Source organism: Zalophus californianus, chromosome 8 (genome assembly GCF_009762305.2).
Source record: "Zalophus californianus isolate mZalCal1 chromosome 8, mZalCal1.pri.v2, whole genome shotgun sequence".
NCBI lineage: Eukaryota > Metazoa > Chordata > Mammalia > Carnivora > Otariidae > Zalophus > Zalophus californianus.
This window is the reverse complement of record NC_045602.1, coordinates 48912947-48936113: the sequence shown is the minus strand read 5'-3', so window position 1 is coordinate 48936113 and position 23167 is coordinate 48912947. Positions and strand designations below refer to the sequence as shown.

General features: G+C 38.5%; 1 protein-coding gene across 2 annotated transcripts in view; it reads right to left on the bottom strand.

The window, feature by feature from the left end:
* TACR1 (tachykinin receptor 1) overlaps positions 1 to 23167 on the bottom strand; it is a 152791-nt gene that overhangs the window by 55650 nt on the left and 73974 nt on the right. For both annotated transcript variants that reach the window (XM_027624112.2, XM_035729047.1), the window contains one exon: positions 18919 to 19113. In XM_027624112.2, coding sequence (XP_027479913.1) covers positions 18919 to 19113 — 195 coding nt within the window. The remainder of the gene's footprint in view (positions 1 to 18918; positions 19114 to 23167) is intronic.

The following is a 23167-nucleotide window of genomic DNA, read 5'->3' as shown; positions in this document are numbered from 1 at the left end:
GTGGAGGACCTCAGTGAGGCCCTCAACAAAGAGATAGAAAACATAAAAAAGAACCAATAAGAGATGATGAACTCAATAACTGAAATTAAAAATACACTAGTTGGAATAACTAATAGACTAGAGAAAGCAGAAGAACAGATCAGCAACCTGGAAGACAGAGTCATGGAAAACAAGCTGAACAGGAGAAGAAAAAATAATAATAAAAAATGAAAACAGACTTAAGGAACTCAACAATACCATCAAGCATAATAACATTAACGTTATAGGGATCCCACAGGAGAAGAGAGAGAAAAGGGGGCAGAAAATTTATTTGAAGAAATAATAGTTGAAAACTTCCCAAATCTGAGGAAGGAAACAGAAATTCAGATCCAGGAGGCACAGAGATCCCCCAACAAAATCAACCCAAGGAGGTCCACATCAAGACACATAGTAATTAGAGTGACAAAAAGTAATGATAAAGAGAGAATTTTAAAAGTATCAAGATAAAAGAAAAGAGTTACATACAAGGGAAACCCCATTAGGCTATCTGCTGATTTTCAGCAGAAACTTTCAGGCCAGAAGGGAGTGGCATGATATACTCAAAGTGCTGAAAGGAAAAAAACCCTGCAACCCCAAATACTCTATCCAGCAAGGCTATCATTTGGAATAGAAGGAGAGATAAAGAGTTTTCTAAACAAAACTTAAAAGATTTCATGACCACTAAACCAGCCTTACAAGAAATGTTAAAGGGGACTCTGAGTGGAAAGGAAAGACCATAGGTAGGAGTAAGAAAAGTAGGAAGTACAAAAGCAGTAAAATTAAGTATATCTATAAAAATCAGTCAAGGGATTCACAGAATAAAAGGATATAAAGTATGACACCATATACCTAAAATGTGGGGGAGGAGTAAGAATGGGTTCAAACTTAAGTGACCATCAACATAATATAGACTAGTATATGCATAAGATGTTATACACAAACCTAATGGCAACAACAAATAAAAAATCAGTAACAGATATGCAAAAAATAAAGAGAAAGGAAACCAAGTATATCACTAAAGAAAGCCAGCTAATAGTAAGAGAAGAGAGCCAGAGAAGCAACAGAGAAGAACTACAAAAACAGCCATAAAAAAAAAGCCATAAAAAAGTAACAATATGGCAATAAGTACACACCTATCAAGAGTTACTTTGAATGTAAAAGGAAGCAGCCCAAGTGTCCATCTATAGACGAATGGATAAAAAAAAAGGTGATATCTATATCTATCTATATCTATATATCTATATATTTATATATATGACAAAATGAAATTTTGTCATTTGCAACAACATGGATGGAGCTAGAGAGTATAATACTAAGTGAAATAAATTGGTCAAAGAAAAACAAATACCATATGATTTCACCCATATGTGGAATTTAAGAAACAAAACAAATGAACAAAGAAAAAAAAGGAGACAAACCAAAAAAACAGACTTTTAACTCTAGTGAACAAACTGATGGTTACCAGAGGGGAGGTGGGTGAGGGGATGAGCAAAATAGGTGAAGGGGATTAAGAGTACTTTTATTATGATGAGCACTGAGTAATGTATAGAATTGTTGAATCCCTATATTGTACATCTGAAGTTAATGTAACACTATATGTTAACTATCCTGGAATTAAAATAAAAAATTAAGGAGTGGAAAAAGATGGTGGAGGAGTAGGGGACCCTATTCCAACCAGTCCCTTGAATTGAGCTGGATATCTACCAGACCACTCTGAAATACCATGAAATCAGCCTGAGCTGTAAGAAGATATATCTGGATCTCTACAAACAGAATATTGCAGGCGGTTGGTTTTGAAGTATGAAGTGGGGAGCTGTGATTCTGCAGGCAGATATCGGAAGATAAATGGAAGGGGGAAGGAGCTGTCATAAGCGCTGGGAAAGGAAATAACACAGGAGCACAAAAGCCTCTGGGGACGGGGCTCAGACTCACAGACCGGTAGCAGTGAGGAAAGGACTTTAGGGCAGCTCCCCGGACTGAAACATGGAGCGGCAGGACCACACGTGTGAACTAGGGGCGGCTCGCGGTTTTAGAAACACTGCCAGCAGAGGGCAGAGATGTGCCCCCATGCCCCGACTTGGAGGAGAGGACTGGGAGCACTGCTGAGGGGCACACAACCCAAGATGCTGCAGTTAATAGCAGCACAGACAGAAACGGAGATAGTGTGGCCTGGAGAGCTCACTGAAGAACAGACTGTGATCTCCCTGCTCTGAGGCAGAGGGTTGGAAACGATCTCTTCTGCTCTGACTCCTGGGAGAGGTGCGGAAACCTACCAGGGAAAGCCTCCAGGGAACAAAAACCCCCCAAAACCGGTTTTTACTGAGCCCACCCCCCCCACAGGGGGCAGGGCAACTCTGCCCAAGCAGGGTTGCCTGAATAACAGTGCGGCAGGCCCCTCCCCCCAGAAGACAGGCTGGGAGAACAAGAGGCTGACAACACTCAGTTTCCTATGAAACAGGTGCATCTTGCTTGGGTTGTGGTCAATAATTTGGACTCTATACATTCCCTCAACCACCCCTCAACAGAATGACTAGGAGGAGGAACCCCCAAAATAGGGAAGACTCAGAGACTATGACTTATGTCACAGATTTACAAATGGATGCAGATATAACCAAGATGTCGGAGATGGAATTCAGGCTAACAGTTGTGAAAACAATAGCCAGAATGGAGACATCGATTAATGGCAACATAGAGTCTCTAAGGGCAGAAGTGAAAGCTGAACTGGCAGAAATGTTATCAATGAGATCCAATCTAATCTAGATAATCTAACAGCTAGGGTAAGCGAGGCAGAAGAATGAATTAGTGATCTAGAAGACCAACTGATAAAAAAGAATGAAAAAGAGGAGACCAGGGAAAAACAACTCAAAATCCATGAAAACAGAATCAGAGAAATAAGTGACACCATGAAATGTTCCAAGGTCAGAATTATTGGGATCCCTGAGGGGGTGGAGAGAGAGAGAGAGGACTAGAAGATATATTTAGCAAATCGTAGCTGAGAACTTCCCTAATCTGGGGAATGAAACAAACATTTGTGTCCTAGAGGCAGAGAGGACCCATACCAAGATCAAGGAAAACAGGTCAACACCCCGGCATGTAATAGTAAAACTCGCAAATCTTAGAACCAAGGAAACCATCTTAAGGGCAGTTAGGGGGAAGAGATTCCTTACAAACAGAGGGAGGAACATCAGAATAATGTCAGACCTATCCACAGAGACCTGGCAAGCCAGAAAGGGCTGGCAGGACATATTCAGGGTACTAAATGAGAAGAACATGCAGCCAAGAATACTTTATCTGGTGAGGCTGTCATTTAGAATGGATGGAGAAATGCAGAGCTTGCAAGACCAGCAGAAACTGAAAGAATATGTGACCACTAAGCGGCCCTGCAAGAAACATTAAGGGGGGTTCTATAAAAGGAGAAAGACCCCAACAGTGATATAGAACAGAAATTTATAGAGACAATCTATAGAAACAAGGACTTCACAGGCAACATGGTGACAATAAATTCATATCTTTCAATAATCACTCTCAATGTGAATGGCCTAAATGGTCCTATAAAACGACACAGGGGTGCAGACTGGATAAAAAGACAGGACCCATCCATATGCTGTCTACAAGACACTCATTTTGAACCTAAAGATACATCCAGACTGAAAGTGAAGGGACGGAGATCCATCTTCCATGCCAACAGACCTCAAAAGAAAGTTGGGGTAGCAATTCTTATATCAGAAAAAATAGATTTTGAGCTAAAGATTGTAGTTAGAGACACAGAATGACACTATATCATTCTTAAAGGGTCTATCCCACAAGAAGATCTAACAACTGTAAATATCTATGCCCCCAACATGGCAGCAGCCATCTACATTAGCCAACTGTTAACCAAAATAAAGAGTCATATTGATAATAATATGTTAATTGTAGGAGACCTCAATACTCCACTCTCAGCAACAGACAGATCATCTAAGTAGAAAATCGACAAAGAAACAAGAGCTTTGAATGACACACTGGACCAGATGGACCTCATAGATATATACAGAACATTCCACCCTAAAACAACAGAATACTCATCCTTCTTGAGCGCACATGGAACTTTCTCCAGAATAGACCACATACTGGGTCACAAATCAGGTCTCAACCAATACCAAAAGATTCGAGATCATTCCCTGCATATTCTCAGACCATAATGCTTTAAAACTGGAACTCAATCACAAGAAAAAATTTGGCAGAAATTCAAACACTTGGAAGCTACAGACCACTCTGCTCAAGAGGGTTTGGGTCAACCAGGAAATCAAAGAAGAACTGAAACAATTCATGGAAACCAATAAGAATGAAAACACATTGGTCCAAAACCTATGGGATACTGCAAAGGCAGTCTAAGGAGGAAATACATACCATCCAAGCCTCACTCAAACAAATAGAAAAATCCCGAATTCACCAACTAACTTTATACCTTAAAGAACTAGAGAAAAAGCAACAAACGATGCCTAAGCCATGCATTAGAAGAGAAATAATTAAGATTAGAGCAGAGATCAATGAATTAGAAATCAGAAACACAGTAGATCAGATCAACGAAACTAGAAGCTGATTTTTTGAAAGAACTAGTAAGATCAATAAACCAGAGGTCAGTCTTATCCAAAAGAAAAGAGAAAGTACCCAAATTAATACAATTATGAATGAAAGGGCAGAGATCACGACTAACACAAAGGAAATAGAAACAATTATTAGAAATTATTATCAACAACTATATGCCAATAAATTAAGCAACCTGGAAGAAATGGGTGCCTTCCTGGAAACCTATAAACTACTAAGACTGAAACGGGAAGAGACAGACAACCTGAATAGGCCAATAACCAGTAATGAAATTGAAGCAGTGATCAAAAACCTCCCAAAAAACAAGAGTCCAGGGCCTGATGGGTTCCCTGGGGAATTCTACCAACATTCAAAGAAGAAATAATACCTATTCTCCTGAAGCTGTTTCAAAAAATAGGAACAGAAGGAAAGCTTCCAGACTCATTCTATGAGGCCAGCATTACCTTAATCCCCAAACCAGGAAAAGACCCCGTCAAAAAGGAGAATTTCAGACTGATATCCCTGATGAATATGGATTCCAAAATCCTCAACAAAATCCTAGTTAATAGGATCCAAAAATACATTAAAAAGATCATCCACCATGACCAAATGGGATTTATCCCCAGGTTGCAAGGGTGGTTCAACATTCACAAATCAATCAATGTGATAGACTACATTAATATGAGCAGAGAAAAGACCCATATGGTCCTCTCAATTGATGCAGAAAAAGCATTTGACAAAATACATCATTCTATCCTGATTAAAACTCTTCAGAGTATAGGGATAGGGGGAACATTCCTCAAGTTCATAAAATCCATCTATGAAAAACCCACAGTGAATATCATCCTCAATGGGGAAAAGATGAGAACCTTTCCCTTAAGATCAGGAACACGACAAGGATGCCGACTCTCGCCACTATTGTTCAACACGGTACTAGAAGTCCTAGCAACAACAATCAGACAACAAAAAGAAATAAAAGGTATTCAAATTGGCAAAGAAGAAGTCAAACTCTCTCTCTTTGCAGATGACATGATACTTTATGTGGAAAATCCAAAAGACTCCACCCCCTAATTCCTAGAACTCATACAGCAATTCAGTAAGGTGGCAGAATACAAAATCAATGCACAGAAATCAGTTGCTTTCTTATACACTAACAATGCAACTGTAGAAAGAGAAATTAGAGATCGATTTCGTTTACAACAGCGCCAAAAACCATAAGATACCTTGGAATAAACCTAATCAAAGAGGTAAAGGATCTATACTCTAGGAACTACAGAACACTCATGAAAGAAATTGAAGAAGACACAAAAAGATGGAAAAACATTCCACGCTCATGGATCGGAAGAATAAACATTGTTAAAATGTCTATGCTACCCAGAGCAATCTATACCTTCAGTGCCATCCCGATCAAAATTCCAATGACATTTTTCAAAGTGCTGGAACAAATAATCCTAAAATTTGTATGGAATCAGAAAAGACCCTGAATCGCCAAGGAAATGTTGAAAAAGAAAAACAAAGCTGGGGGCATCACGTTGCCTGATTTCAAGCTATATTACAAAGCAGTGATCACCAAGACAGCATGGTACTGGCACAAAAGCAGACATATACACCAATGGAACAGAATAGAGAGCCTGGATATGGACCCTCAACTCTATGGTCAAATAATCTTCGACAAAGCAGGGAAAAATATGCAATGGAAAAAAGACAGTCTCTTCAATAAATGGTGCTGGGATAATTGGACAGCTATATACAGAAGAATGAAACGTGACCATTTTCTAACACCATATACAAAGATAAACTCAAAATGGATGAAAGACCTCGATGTGAGACAGGATTCCATCAAAATCCTAAAGGAGAACATAGGCAGTAACCTCTTCGACATCAGCCACAGCAACTTCTTTCAAGATACATCTCCAAATGCTAGTGAAACAGAAGCAAAAATGAACTTTTGGGACTTCATCAAGACCAAAAGTTTCTGCACAGCAAAGGAAACAGTCAACAAAACAAAGAGGCAACCCACTGAATGGGAGAAGATATTTGCAAATGACACTACAGATAAAGGGCTGGTATCCAAGATCTATAAAGAACTTCTCAAACTCAACACCCAAAAAACAAATAATCAAGTCAGAAAATGGGCAGAAGACATGAACAGTCACTTCTCCGAAGAAGACATACAAATGGCTAATAGGCACATGAAAAAATGTTCATCATCATTAGCCATCAGGGAAATTCAAATCAAAACCACAATGAGATACCACCTTACACCAGTTAGAATGGCGAAAATTGACAAGGCAAGAAACAACAAATGTTGGAGATGTTGTAGAGAAAGGGGAACCCTCTTACACTGTTGGTGGGAATGCAAGTTGGTACAGCCACTTTGGAAAACAGTGTGGAGGTGCCTCAGAAAATTAAAAATAGAGCTACCGTATGACCCAGCAATTGCACTACTGGGTATTTACCCCAAAGACACAGATGTAGTGAAAAGAAGGACCATATGCACCCCAATGTTCATAGCAGCAATGTCCGCAATAGCCAAACTGTGGAAAGAGCCGAGATGCCCTTCAACAGATGAATGGATAAAGAAGATGTGGTCCATATATACAATGGAATATTACTCAGCCATTAGAAAGGATGAATACCCAACTTTTACATCAACATGGATGGGACTGGAGGAGATTATGCTAAATGAAATAAGTCAAGCAGAGAAAGCCAATTATCATATGATTTTACTTATTTGTTGAACATAAGGGATAGCATGGAGGACATCAGGAGAGGGGAAAAATGAAGTGGGGGAAAATCGGAGGGGGAGACGAACCATGAGAGACTATGGATTCCGAGAAACAAATAGAGAGTTTTAGAAGGGATGGGGTGGGGGATGGGTTAGTCCAGTGATGGGTATTAAGGAGGGCATGTACTGCATGGAGCACTGGGTGTTATATGAAAACAATGAATCATGGAACACTACATCAAAAACTAATGATGTACTGTATGGTGACTAACATAATAAAATTAAATTAAATTTAAAAAAATTAAAAAATGCAACAGAAGCAGTGAAGAGCAGATAATCTCTTGAACTCACAGTTTTATCAGAAATGCTTGAGAATTCATCAGAAAAAAAAGATGAAAGAAATGACCAAGATTAGTAAAATAGTAAGGGACATAAAGACTGCTAGCAATTTATACATAACATTCATTCTGAAAAGGAGAGCAGAGCAGAGAGTAGGTAATTAAAGAAATTTTAATAAAGAAAATGTCCCTGAACATGAGACTGGAAGCTCTCAGCAATGATAGGTAAATACAATACAAACCTCTATATATACATATTTTTCTGTTTTTTTTTTTTTACATAAACAAAGAAAAACCTTAAATGTATGCAGGTAGAAAACACAAATTATCTAAAATGGAAAAAAATCAGATGGCATCAGATTTCTTTGTAAAACTATATGCCAGAAGACCACAGAACAATGTCTAAAGAATTTAGAAGAAAATGATTCTGGTCTAATAACTATATAATTAGCCAAACCATTTTTCATGTGCTAAAATATTCTTTTTTTTTCATTTATAGTTACCCTAGTGATTTTATCCAGTGATAATATTTTTATTCTAGAAGTGGATGCCTTAAAAATTCCATTCCTGAATTTTAAAATGCAGTGCAGGTAATAATTTGTATTTAGTTTGAAGAAATTTAAATTTAAGATAAGCAAAAATAAAAAATTTAACAAAAAATCACAGAAATGGTACTACACTATACATATTACTTTGAAACCCATTTTATTTACTGATCAGAAGATAATGAATATATTTTCATGTTAATTAATATGCTTATACAATGTTATTTTTAATGGCTGCATAGTTTTTCTTTGTGTGGATGATCTATTAATGATTTATTCAGTCATCTATGATTGGGCATTTGCTTCTAATTTTACAAACTTATAAATCATGCTGATATCAATATCTTGCATATCCACTCTTGTCCTCTTGACCTTCTAAGAGCATAAGTGCTGTTCCAAATCAAGTGTATATTTAATTTTCTAAAGTTTTAATTTTAATTCCAGTTAGTTAACATACAGTGTTACATTAGTTGCAGGTGTACAATATGGTGATTCCACAATTCCATACATCATCTGGTGCTCATCACAACAGGTGCACTCCCTGATCCCCATCACCAAATAAACCCACCCCCCCACCCCTGCCCCTCTGGTAACCATCAGTTTGTTCTCTATAGTTAAGAATCTATTTCTTGGTTTCTCTTTCTCTCTCTCCCTTTGCTCCCAAGTGTCCATCCATTGATGAAAGAAGATGTCATATATACAAATATATATAGATATATACATAATGAAGGTTATTCAACTGTAAAAAAGAATGAAATCTTGCCATTTGCAATAACATGGATGGAGTTAGAGGGTATAATGCTAAGTGAAATAAGTCAGAGACAGAAAAATACCATAGGATTTCACTCATATGTGGGATTTAAGAAACAATCAAGTGTATATTTAAGGATCTTGATTGATATTGTGAAACTGTCTTCCTGAAGACAGTGCTCATCTTCCCTATAACCTTGTTAATACTTAGCATTTTCATTAAGTTTAATGTGGGCCAATCAAATAAAGAGATCATTGTATTTCTTACCAGAATACAGTTTTTCATATTCTTTTATGCACTGTTAGTGTTTTGATTTAAAAATACCCTTTATTCTTATTGATTAGTAAGAGCTTCTCTATGTTAATGATACTGGTGGTTTGTCTCATACACTGTATTTTCATGGGCTTTCTTTGATATACAGAATTTAAGAAATATATCTATATCTTTATATCTGTATTCAAACCAGAAATCTCTTCCATTGTGGATTTGCCTTTGGCGTTGGGAAAGTCTCTTTTCCATCGCAACTTACATGGAATTTATATTGGTCTTAAGTTGTGAGGAAGGAATACAGCTTTACAATTAGCCCAGAGTTTCCCCAGAATATGTTTTATGGACAAAAGTTCTGTGGGATGTTGATGGGATTAATCAAAAGAAGGATTTTATGATCAACTTGGGAAACATAAGGTTTAAGCAAAACTGTCGGGTTTCTTTACTATAATACTTAATCGGGTGGGGGAGCCTATTCATTGCAATATAATTTGAAGTAGCTAAACGGTAGGAACAGTTCAAATATACATTGAAATCATACCAGATAAATAAATGATGTTTCTCCATAAAGAGGAATACTATGCATCTGTAAAAAAAAATGAGAATGCTTGCTCCATATGGTGAGAAAGGACATCTGAGATAAGTTGTTAATGGAAAAACAAGAACAGGGTGTATTACCTATTTTGTGTAAGAAAGAGAACAGTAAGATCACATACACAAACTTTTTAAGATAAGCATAAAGGAAACTTTAACAAGCTCACCAGAAAGTAAGAACAGTGGCTAGAGGGAGAAATATTTTCCTGATTACCCTTTTACACTGTTTTTTTAAACCACATGAATATATTTCCTATGAAAATAAATTTAGAACATTTTTGAATGGAAAGCCTCTCAGAGGCTTCAGTGTGTTAATATATATTGTGACTCTCCAAGCTGCAGGCAGTGGTGGCTTATGCATATATAAAATCATTTGAGTTAGAGAATTCTACAAAATTTTGGTTGATCAGGTTTCCCTCCAAATTTACAGAATAATCCTTACAGATTAGACATGCCATCTGTAGCATATACTAAACACCACATTTATAGTCTTGGGTTTCTGTGTGTGTGTACAGGTGTATGATTTCTGTTCTGTTTTTTTACTGATTAATTCTATCCCCAGAAATGATATTTTCATATCTGGAAGAGTGAGTCACTTCTTATCATTGTTTTTCATTATTTTGCTGATACCAAAATTAATTCTTTTTGTTCAATATTTTCTTGAACGATTTTTATCCATTTATTCTTTTTAAATGACTTGCTTTATCAGTTACCTAAACATGCTTGTGGAACGTTTGTGGAGAACTGATAGCAATTATAGAAAGATAGAAGGGTGTTTCCACCTTTTGACTACCGTGAATAATGCTGTTATGAATACTGGTGTACAAATAGGAAAAAAAGAGATAGAAAGGAGACTGTTTCCTATATGAACCTTAGATAAATTCCCAGAGTTTGAATCAAGTGAAATGTATTTCTCAAATATTCTCTTATGCTATTCAGTAAAGTCTAAAATAGCATAATGCTTTAACTTTCTTCATATAACTCTTATTTCTTAAATATTCAAAGTGTTTTAATTTTGTTTCTGCTGTCAAGGAGATCTGTTATACGTTTATTTTCTCAAGGATTATTGCTGATATAAGCTACTTTTTTCTTTAATAGATATTATATTTTAACAAATTTATTTTGACATTTATTGAAACAAATATATGATGTTTTTCTTTGACCAATTCATTAAATGAAATATAACAGATTTCCTGATAATTTACTAACCTTATTTGCTGGAAAAAGTCATGCTCAAAAACAAACCATTGCTATTTTAAAATCATTTTGATTTTTTTGGTGGCTTTTAATTAGGATGTGTACATATATGTTTGTAAATGGAATTGGCCTGAAGGTTTGTTTTTGGAGTTCTGGGTTCTGTTAGTTTTTTACAATTATATTGTGCCAAGGGTGTATAATAACTTAGCAAGTACTCCATATGGTTTTGAACTCTTGAAGAGCTTATAGGGAGTTTGAAAGAATTTCTCTGCACAAATTTTGGTCCCAGTGCCTTTCATAAATGGAGTTCTTGAACAGTATTTTCATTCCTCTCCCCTCAAGCTGTGTCAATTTGATATTCACAATTTTGTAGGAAATCATCATTTTTACCTTACTGTCAATTACGCTCTGTGGCCTGGGTGCACCTTGTGCCCAGTCTAAGAGCAGCTACCTCTGGAAGCTGATTATGGCAGCCCAAAAGAACCTCAAACTAGGGGATCCCATCTTTCTCAGGCTTACACTTTCCCCTCAGAATTAGGGGCTGCTATTTATGTCTTGTCTATGACAGTCCTTGGTGGTGGCTGCCTCTTCTTTGGCTCTATCTGCACAGTATCTACCGGAAATGGAGTGAAATTTCTGGCATTTGTATGGCAACCTTCTTAGTTTCTGTATTAATGTAGGCTTTTTTTTTTTTTTAAAGTTTCCTCCTTCTCCTTTTTTACTTTGCTCACTCTAATTTCTTTCTGGGAGTTAAGGTTAAGGGATTGTTTTTATGCAATCATCTTTCCCTGAAGTGTCAATGTACTTTTCATTCTTGGCTTAACTGGTTTTCATCAATAGCCGAGACAATACCAGGGGCCCTGGGCTGTATCTATAAATGTAGCAGGTGTCAGAGGAGGAGATTAATCATAAAAGCTAGCATAAACCATCAGTCCTGGAAACACAAATATGCTGACACCCCCTTGGCCAAGGATCCACATTTCTTTTCTTTTGTTTATTTGTGAAATAATCAAGAAGGGGGAAAATTTGAGAAGTAATGCTCCAGGTACATTTTCTGATATTCCCTTTCCCCTCATACTCTGTCAATTAGCTGATTTTCAATTTTCATTAATATTAATGAAAAGATATGTATAAATATAAAATTTCAGCTAATTTCTGATGATGGGCTGTAAAATATAAAAGACAAAATGCTGCAAAAAATAACAACACATATTTTTATAGTCTTTCTTACAACTGGTACTTACAGAGAATTATATTAGATACACATATATACACATTCATATTCACATCCACAAAATTTCCAGGTAATTAAAGTCACGAATGATGCTGTTTTCTGGCATAGACTCCTTTCCCAGAAAAATTGGTAGTATTTGGAATTCAGAAGAGGTATGTCTTACTTCTTGCTACAGCTCTACTGCGAAGTTAGGTACATAGAAGTTTAATTAATAGAAAATGATATATAACCAATATTAATAAATGATTCAGGAAAACTGAAATTCCTCCACTGTCTAAATCTCATTCATTTGGATGTCTTTCTCATTTTTCATCCTCATTACAGACTTTTTCTTGGCCTTGGTGATGGGCCCTCTGATGAAGAAATGTTGGCTCCTTCATCTTCCTTGTCCTCAGGGGCATTGCCCTGGAACCCTCTGGGACCACTGCAACTTGACAGCCTGTACAGCATCCTCCAGAGTGGGCTTGGCTCTGAATAACTTTGAAAGCTATGGCACATTCCTCCTCATTTTAGTAGAACAGGGAGGTTGATGTATTTTTCAAAGCCAAATGTTTCTTTTTTACACTTTCCTCGTCCTCTCATATGTATTTTTCTCCACCAGGAGGAGTCACTTTTGGTCACCCATGAAACCAGTCAATGCACTCCCCCTTCATAGGACTTCCTGGGCAGTGTCACAGTTCACCAGCTTGCAAATTGTGGCAAACACTCAATTATGGATGATGATATTACTGCATTAATAACGAGCCCACATCTTCACGTTCATGAATGTTACAACATTAGGATATTTTCTATAACCGTGCACCGTAAACATAAGCAGGGGATGGCAGAAGGCACTGAAGCAGTCCCCACAGGGATCTAAGGATATAGCTAGAAGCAGCTTCTTTTAAAGCTTGGCATTTTATCTTAGGTCAGCTGAAAGAACCCACTGGAGTAATCAATTTTCAAAGAGCAGATTAGTTAACAAAATTGTCATTAATTTTTCTAAAGATCTATTTATTTATTTGAGAGAGAGAGTGTAAGAGCAGAGGGAGAGGGAAAGAATCTCAAGAAGACTTCCCACTGAGTGCGGAGCCTGACACGGGACTGGATCTACACGACCCCGACACCATGACTTGAGAGAACTCTAGAGTTGGAAACTCAACCAACCGCGCCAACCAAGTGCCCCCAAAATTATTAATTATGAACACATATAAACATATGTGTATATGTATATATTCATAGCAGGTTGTAGAAACAAGTTTAATGATACAGGAAATCATTTATAATATGGTAAATAAGCAGATAAAAAGATGTATATACAAATTACTCCTATTATGACAAGATATTCAATCCTACTCGTAAAAAGAGAAATGCCAATTTTAACTATAATGGGCAAAAATCTAAAAGCCTGATAATATAGAACTCTGTTGGGAAAGCTGTAGAAAAACAGGGACTCTCATACACTGCTAGTGAGAATGTAAATTAGTACCATCCCATATGGAAGGCAAATACCAAAATTAAAATGTTATATATCTTTGACTCAGCAATTCCATTTTTGGAATTTTTTTGCTATAGATAGCCTTGCATGATATATGTGAAGGCTATCCAAGGCTGCACTCTGTAATAGCAAAAGGCTGAAGATAATCCAAAGTCCACCCAAAGTGTGATTGGTTAAATAACATTGTACATTTGTAGCCTGGAGTACTGTGTAGCTGAGAAAAAGAATAGAAAAGCTCTTCATGAATTAATATGGAAATATCGCTAAGATATATAAAATTTTAAAAATAGGATACAGAATGATGTGCATAAAAAGCTACATTTTATTTTACAGAGAGGGAAACAACTTATATTTGTGTTGACCTGTATCTGTGTAAGACACTTCAAAAGAAACTAAGAACAGTATTTACCTAGAGAGAGAATAAGAGACTGGAAGAATATTCATCTAAATGTTAGAGCCTTTCATGAATGATGGGCATACAGGTGATTAAAGAAATTAGAGGAATTTTCCATAGACTCCATAATTTACTCATTTTAAAAAATGCAAAATAAAGTTTTAAATGATTTTCCAGGAAAGTGACCAAGTCTGTCGGTAACATTTTATAGCCCAGAGGTGGGTGCTTATGAATAGCAGCAAGAGGGGAGGGGAGCTGTGGAGACTGTCTGGGCCTTATGCTCTCCTTAATGTTTGCCACTCCTTCCAAGGACAGCATTTGTCCCATACGCTCTTAGACCAGTTGGGAAAATTCCAGGTAGGCTGAAGTATAGAAGTCAGCAAGGCAAAATGCACAGGGTCAAGTAAGCATGAGAATGAAGTGGGGTCCATCCATACTTTGGCTTATTCAAAGGTAAAAACTTGTGAATAATATCATTCTAGGCAAAGCTCCACACCTCAAAAGGTAATTTCTTAGGAAGGAACTTTTGGGGAACTTTTGCTCCCAATGAGAGCAGTTTCTTGAGAGCTTGTAAAAGCAAAATCATTTGAATACCATTTAATTTACAATTAAAAAATATGAAGCATACATTTTGGAAAAAGTGGATGAACAAAATTATCCGGTATTATGAATGATTTTTAAGCCAACAGTCATGCTACTACAACAGAGATCAAGAAATATAATAGTGTCAGCCCCTCAGAAGCACCTCTAAGTGTTTCTTCTTGATCATACCCCTTTCCCTCCCATGAGAGAGAATCATGTCTTCACTTTCATGGTGACTACTGCTTTGTTTGCTTTTATAGTTTTACCACCTCTTGATGTGCTCTTAAAGATGTACTTTCATTTTGTTCATTTTGTTTTAAAACTTTGTAAGAGCCATCCATGTTTCATGGAGCTACATTTTGTTCATTGTATTAATTATATAGTATTCTCTTACATGCTTGTGCCACAATTTTATACCCATCCTACTGATGATGGACATTTGGAATATCTCCAGTTTGGGGCATTAAGAACAATGCTGATATGAACCACATGCTAGCTGTATTTGGGTGCACACATGCATGCATTTTTCTAGGGCAATTATCCCTGAGCGAAACTGTGGGGTTATAGTGTATGGATAGGTTCTGCTTTTCTGGATACTACAAAATGTTTTCCAATATAGTTTTATCGATGTATACTTCTTCTAGCAGTCTACAAAGGTTCTCATTGTTTCCTAATTTTACCAAAAGTTCTAAATGCTTAGTTGAGTCAGACTTCTTAACATTTGCTAGTCTAATGGGTGTGCAGTAAGATGTCATTATGGTTTTAATTTGTATTTCACTGGTGACGAATGAAGTTTTGTGCCTCCTCACATATTAATTGGTCATTTGGACATTTCCTTTTGTGAAGTGCATGTTCAAAACTTTTGCCTGTTCTTTTATTGGATTGTGTTTCTTTAATAGTGCTTAATTTAATCCATGTATTAATAAAGAGTCTGAATGATTAATGATCAGGTCTGGAGGTTCACCATGCAGCCAGAAGGCAAATGCAGCAATCTAAGACTTTTCACAAAACCTTTTTATGTAATTAGCTGGCACAAATTATTCATCAGGCAAATTGGGCCTAAGCATCTGCCCACCACACTGTCTGCTGCCAGTCATCTACCCATGCATCCGGATCAATGACTGATACTGATGACAGTAGTTAACACTCACCAAACTCTTCCCATGTGCCTGGCACTGGGCTAAGCATGTGCCTTATTTGCTTCTCTTAATACCTCTCTGTGGAATGTTCCGTTCAGCTTAGAGGCTTAAATAACTTGACCATGATGACTCAACTAGAGAGTGATGTGGCTGGGAGTTGATCCCTCATTTAACTCCAGAACCCACGTTCCTAACCTAATTATTATACTGCCTTAAACAAAGTTTCCTTCTGGTTTCAAATTTGGGATTATTGTGTGCTGTGGAAATGGCAATCAGTTCTAGCAGAAGACAATATAATGAAGTACTTAGGTTACAGCTAGTAAAACTTAAATTCTCTAAAAGTATATCATAATACATTATGAAGGATATTGACAAAAAGGAAATAGACTTACATAAAGCTTACTATGCACTTGACCTACGTTTGCTTCACAGCACATATGTGGATGACAAATATGGGTTCTTTTAACTTACCACTGTATCCATGAGCATTTTACACAGCCTGAGTAGATAAAATCAGATGCTCTTCTCCAGACTCATTTTTTAAGTTTAAAATAAAAAAATAAACGTATGGTATTGTCTTTTTCTGATTGACTTATTTCACCTAGTATTTTACTCTTCAGCTCCACCCATTTTGTTGCAAATGGCAAGATTTCCTTCTTTTTTTATGGCCAAACAATATTCCAGTGTGTGTGTATATGTGTGTGTGTGTGTGTCTCATATCTTCTTTATCCATTCATCTTCACTCATATGTGGAATTGAGAAACAAAACAAATGAGCAAAGGGAAAAAGAGAGGGAGAGACAAACCAAGAAAGAGACTCTTAACTATAGCGAAGAAACTGATGGTTACCAGAGGGGAGGGGATGGGGAGATGGGTGAAATAGGTGAACCCTTAGCATGGTGAGCACTGAGTAATACATAGAATTGTGGAATCACTACATTATACATCTGAAACTAATATAACACTGTATATTAACTATACTGGAATTAAAATTAAAAACTTAATAGAAATAATAAAATTAAAAAAATAAACACATAAAAGAAGAAGTTTAAAAAATCATGAAATAAACAATGATGGCAAACCTAACCATGCATCCAGTACAGCTACCCTAAGTTCTCATTGCAAGGAAATAAGACAATCCGGCACATGCTGTATTGAGTCTCAAAGGGCTTTCTTTAATAAGCATAAGACAGCAAAATGTTCAAGAGTAAAACTTTAAAAACTACTATTTCTTGGGCAAGACTCCAGAGATCTGTGGAAATACCTTTGTTTCCATGTTAAACTTAGAATTTGTTGGAAGATAAACGAACTGTATTTTGAAACAAAACTGTAGGAAGGTAACCAGACTTGGAAAAGATCATGAGAGCCAAGAGCTGAGCTACAGTCCGTGCAATCAAAGGCGGTTTCTAAGCAGTTTATAGAATGGGCTTTAATTCACAGGGCTTTCATTTTTCCCTTTTGAGGGAACCTTCTGGCTGGAACATGTTCAGGGGTCCTGTACAGCTTGTGAAGCTATGTTCTTTCTCCTGCTGAGACCCCACTCAGGCTTGTAGTTTCATTTGGAAGAATAATTTTCAATGTTTCCTTCTAGGCTGAGCATTAATCCCCCCACTGCTTGATCGATTAAATCCCACTGCCTGTGTCTGGAAGGCAAAGTCTGGGCTTTATGTATTGCTTGCTGGCAAGCCCCACTTCCATGCTCCATGGAACAGGTACAGCCTCATAACTCTCTGCAGCAGGCTTTAAGACACTCGGATCTTGGGGGTCAACAGGTAGTGTTTTGTGTTACCATCTAGTGAGTTTAAAGGCCTGTAATGATTCTACCGCTATCTGATGAATTTTGTTCGATAACAATGTCTTACCTTTCCTATGGCATTTAATAGCTTACAAGGAGAGGATACATTATCTCGTTTGTGCTTCATAGCAGTTGTTTATGGGAAGCAGTGCTTTGTTGCTTTCAATTTTAACAATGAGGGGGGACTGTGATCCTTGCCCAGAGTCACATAACTAGTAATGGCAATCTTGTTATAGATCACCTGATTATTAACACCTGTGTTCTTTTATGATTCACATAATAAACCCGAGATAGGAGGATTATAGAGAACTTTCAAAAGGACCCACATTATCAATGTGCTCTGAGCCCAGAAAACTGATGGTAATATAAATGTCACATTGCCACTTACCTGAGCAGAACAAAACAAAGAATAAGCCATTTCAGTGTTGCCTCTAGGAGAAGTCTTGGAGAAAATTGCCAGGATTTCTTTGAAAACCCTTAAATGAGATCAGTCAGGGACCCAAAGATAAGCAGGCCTGCTTTGTAGGGAAACTTGTAATTCATAAGGTCTCATTGTACTGGCTTTGCCTTCCCATGCATTTTGAATGTGCATCTTATTTCTCCACCTAGAAAACCCTGGATGATAGGTGCTGTGGCTTGGTTTTCCCCAGAGGCACATCCTGAGATAAGCATTCAAGTGCAAGTGACTTAGTTAGAAGGAGAAAGAAACACCAGTAGGGAGTAGGGCAGTGATACAAGGAAGGGTGTGTCATTGAGCCAGCTGCCGCTGGGGTGACTGGGGAGCTTCACCCCAAGACAAAACCTTGGATACAGTGTAAAACACACACCTCAGAGACATCCCACCTGTGGGCTGAGGGAGCTGGGGTGCTCATACACCAGTTCCTATCTGTTGTTGAGAGCTGCTGGGAGCAGGGGATAATTCCCCCACCTCTGGCATGCTGAGCAAGAGGGCAGAGCGGCGTTCTGTAGGTGAGGAAAGAGCTCCCAGGCAAAGCAATGTAGACACTGGTGGGCCAGTCACTGGTAACCCACGGAGGAGATGGAAGGAACACCTGGATGGTAGGCTATAACAGGAGCCAGGTCCTACATTTTTCTAATTTTCATTTGAAGTCCAGAGTAGTATTTGGGAGATAAAAGTCCCTTGATAATGATGGATGCATCAACCTGATATCAGAGTGGTTATGAAGAAATGCTTGTAGAAAGACACTAAATCCCAACCAACAAAAGAGCATGGAAAGAAAGAAGAAACAAGAAAAGACAAAGGAGGCACCACTGGGGAGTCATCCCTACTCACACTTTCTCGTAAATCTTGTCGGGATGCTCTGGCCATTCAATCATACACACCACTCTGTTGGGCATGGTCTCTGTGGTTGAGTAGTAGCCCTGGGGGAAGGCCAGTAGGAGAGCCAGGACCCAGATGACACAGATGACCACCTTGGTGGCCGTGGCTGACAGCCGGGGCTGGAGGGGATGGATGATGGCCATGTACCTGGAACAGAGAAGAAAGAACAAATTTTTGATTTGGTCACGAGAATTTGCATTGGTGATTAGCATTGTGCCTACCAATGAAAAATTCCAGGGAAACCTCTGACTTCTGATGATTTTTATTACTATTTTCTGATCCCTTTTGCATATTCTATCCTTAAATTTTATGACTCCTAGGACATAAAACCCTAAAATCCATAAGAAAAGACAACCAGGTTTTTAAATATTTAGAACCCATCTAGCAACATTCCAGGAGAGACATTTTCATTGTTAGAATGCTCATGCTTGGGGACATGATAACCAACTATAGATCAGAGGGATAGAGTAGAATTAGAAGGACAAGAAAAATGTTGTCAATTTATTCAATATAAAGGCTGTCTTTATCCTTTTTGGATTAAGGAATGATGTTGATAGAAATAGTGGTTTTTAAAAGTTCTTATGTGGCAATTGAAAAGGCTAACAATCTTATATTGGTCTCTACAATTTGAGGAACAGTGAGTGTGTGTGTGAGAAAGCAGTAGCCTAAGAGAAAACATCAGCTCCAGGCGAAATCTTCATCCGTTCTTTGAACATCTAGAAGTCAGTGTGTGGCTAACAAGGCATGCCTCACGGGGAGAAACAGTCTCCACCTGCTGAGACAGACACACTTGGGTATATTAAAGTCCAGGGTGGATGAAACCTCATTTGCAGGGGAAGAAACATAAATGATGACTCAGGACTAGGAGCCACTCCCCCATGTCCTCTCACCCGGGATGGAGCCCCGAATGAGTGTGTCCACACGTTTGAATTTGTGCCATCTCTGAAATGTAGCAGAGATCTTAGGAATAATAAATATTCCAATCAACATTTCATATCAATTATAATCACATCAATTCTGAATCCTCCGTTTTAAAAGGCATCTTAGTCTGCGTATTTTTTCTTGCAAAGTTTATGGATCGATCCCTTAAAATATGCATTCTTTGCCAGAGTAGAAATTATGTCTCACACTGCCTTTGGGGTTTAAATATTATCGGACAAAACCTTACGTTTGATTCTCTGATATGCAGGTATTTCTGGCTTCTGTGGGACGGAATGACCAATGGAGACTTCGGAAAAGAGCAGATAAATAGCAGCCCAGCTGTCAGCTGGCTGCACATAATTCCACATAATTCTCTTTCTACACCCTTTGGACTCCTAGGATCTGTGGGCTAGAACTGGGGCCACCGTTACAAGTAAAGCAATTTCATTCAGCATGTGCTCTACAAATTCGCACTGGGCACCTGCCGCATGCAGAACACAGTTTTTCCTTCTCGGCTCCAAAGCTTCTAATTTCTCTGGGGAGAGTAGGCGCATAAATAGGCAACCACAAAACACAACAGTAGGATATGTGACCTCAAGTGGTAATCTGATAAATGCCTTAGAGCCTTACGGAGGCGGCATAGGTAATCAAGTCTTGGTATGGCAGGGGGACTGTTGGAGGCACTTAAAGAGGTGCATTTAGTTGGATTTGGGACAAGTCTGCTGGGCATCCAGCTTGAAGGGAAAGAAGCGTTCAGAGCCTTCCTCTCTTCCTCGTGTTATGATCAGATCTGACTCCCTGTCTGGGAAGCTTGATGGCTCAGTTTTTGTGAAGGCTTCTTTGAGTGACCTTTTACAATTCTAAACTTTAAAACACCTTTCTTCACATTTTCTTGCTAGTGACCTGGGTTTTCTTCTCTGGTCTTTTCTAGTGATGCCACTGAAGGTGTTCAGTGTGTGGAGGTTGGATACCAGGGTACCTCAGGTCAGCCTTCACATATATGATCGGAAGTGATAACCTTCAGGAAGAAAATCCTCAGAATCTCTTCTTTCTGCCTCTTTTGGAAAAAATCGGCAGGCAGTCTAGAAGTCAGGAGAGAGTGGAATTTGGAAGACATTTAGAACAGATATTTTGGTGGGGGTGAGCAGTAAGCCATAAATCTTTGGGCAAGTTTCCTCGGTTGAGTTGATGGCCGTAAAGCCTATCATTCAGCTATTGTCTAGAGCACCAGAAGGGCAAAGACAATTCTCAAAATGCCGTGAATCAAACACTGTCTGTCTTCTTTAGGTTACTCCAAGGGACCATAGCTGCTTCCAAGGGGGTCCACTACACAATAGACCTGATGACCTTCCATCCTTGGGGTGGTCTCCTGAAAAGAACCCTGAGATGTCCTGATTTCCCTCCTGGATCTGCCTCTTTCTTGCTGCCTGAAGCCAATGGAACACTGGTTTCCTCTTCAGTCATGGAGTGGCGGTGGACAGGGAATGCAGAATCAGAGCCAATGGAAGTGAACTGTACAGCTACTAATGTCCTTTCTAATTCGGTGAAGGGCTGGACCTAGATGGTCATTAATTGTGCTTGCATTAATTGTAGGCTGGCTTACTGGATCATTTCCCAGAGGCAAGATCTTCCCCCTACAAAGCTGGACACCTAGCCATGCAGATGCCTTTCCTTGCCAGCACCATCCAGGCTTCTGCTGTCACTGTAGCTGTGCCTTCTCAGGCTCCACAGGAGCTTGAGGAGACTGCACAGAGGAGAATGTGTTAATTACATTGCCGCCTTTTAATATTATCTCACACGCAAGATTTTAATTTGCTTTTAACTCAGGACAAGCACTCAATCTTAAATAAATGCACCTTAACACCCATGCCCATGCCCAAATTGGCAATACACCATTCAAAATCTAATGTGACTGGGGCTTAAAGGGAACTGCATCAGCATATTGGTGCTATAGCTCCAAATAGGTTGCAGAAAGTCATATTTTAACTTTATTGCAAAAATTACAATTTGGGAGCCCATTTCAGTTAACTCTGCCATTTCTTGTGTGGAGGAGCCATTTCAGTGACAGATGAAAGTGTTACCTGCATAAAGCCAGAGAGAATACAAAAGATTGGCCCTAAAAATTGTATTTTCATTTGTTCAAAATAGAGCCATTTGTAAATCTTTCTCTATGCCTTTCTTCTTTTTTACCTTTCTTCCTTCTTTCTTTGGCAATCCTCACTTCTGGAGCTTACGTGACATGCTTCTTTCTTATTCACCCCAAATCTAGTACCCCTGGGATAACTTGTCCATAGATGGATACATATTTTCTTTCCTGCTGACCATTCCTAGCTTGGATTCCATTAACATACCTTTATATATTTATTTGTAACCACCCTGAACAATTCTTGCTTATTCAGTTATGACTGATCATTGAGCAAGTGCTGCAAGCCTTAGGAAAATGGATTCAATAAATATTTATTGACTGCATTGTGCTCAAGAGACCAGAAGGCAGTCAATGAAATGTCTTTCTGGTTTACACATTAATCATCAGGCTGCCAGAGAAAGGGGTCCGGGGGCTGTGTGGGATGTGGATTATGTTCTCCAGTTCAGGTTGTTCCAGTCCCACGGAGGGCCGGTCGCTCTGATTTGAATTGTATGTGGCCTCCCAGCTCAAACACCTGAGGTGCTATCTTCCTCTTGCATGATAATGCTTTATAAAAAGAACTCTCCATAGAGTCTCTGAAATCTGGCAAAATATAAGGCTGCACTTTTTTTTTAAAGGCAGAGTGAAACAATCTTATTGTGAAAAAGAATCCAATTTTCTGATAGGCCCCAGTATTCTCATAACGTCCTCTTATACCAGCCCTAAATCACCTGGCAGAGAGGATGTCTTTCCTCTGCCAAGAGATCTCACCTCCCAGGCTCTGCCTCCAGTTCCAGTCCCCACTCTCCCTCATCCCCACTCCCTCCCTCCCAGGATGGTTTCTGTCAAGGGACTACATTCCCCTGGGTTCAAATGACAAAGAATAGTGACAGCTGAGAGCATGGCTGCTGTAGTTTAGCTCAAAGGTTGGCGAACTTTTCCTGTAAAGGGCCAGATGGTAAATAATTCTAAGCTTTGTGGCCCAAACAGTTTCTGTCATAACTACTCAATTCTGCCTTTGTAGTATGAAAGCAGACAAGGCAACTGTTGGGCGTGACTGTGTGCCAATGAGACAATTTACAAAACTGGTGGGGGCCCTGCTTGGCCTGGGGCCACAGTTTGCTGATCTTTGGTCTAGTTGATAGGAAGTGAAGA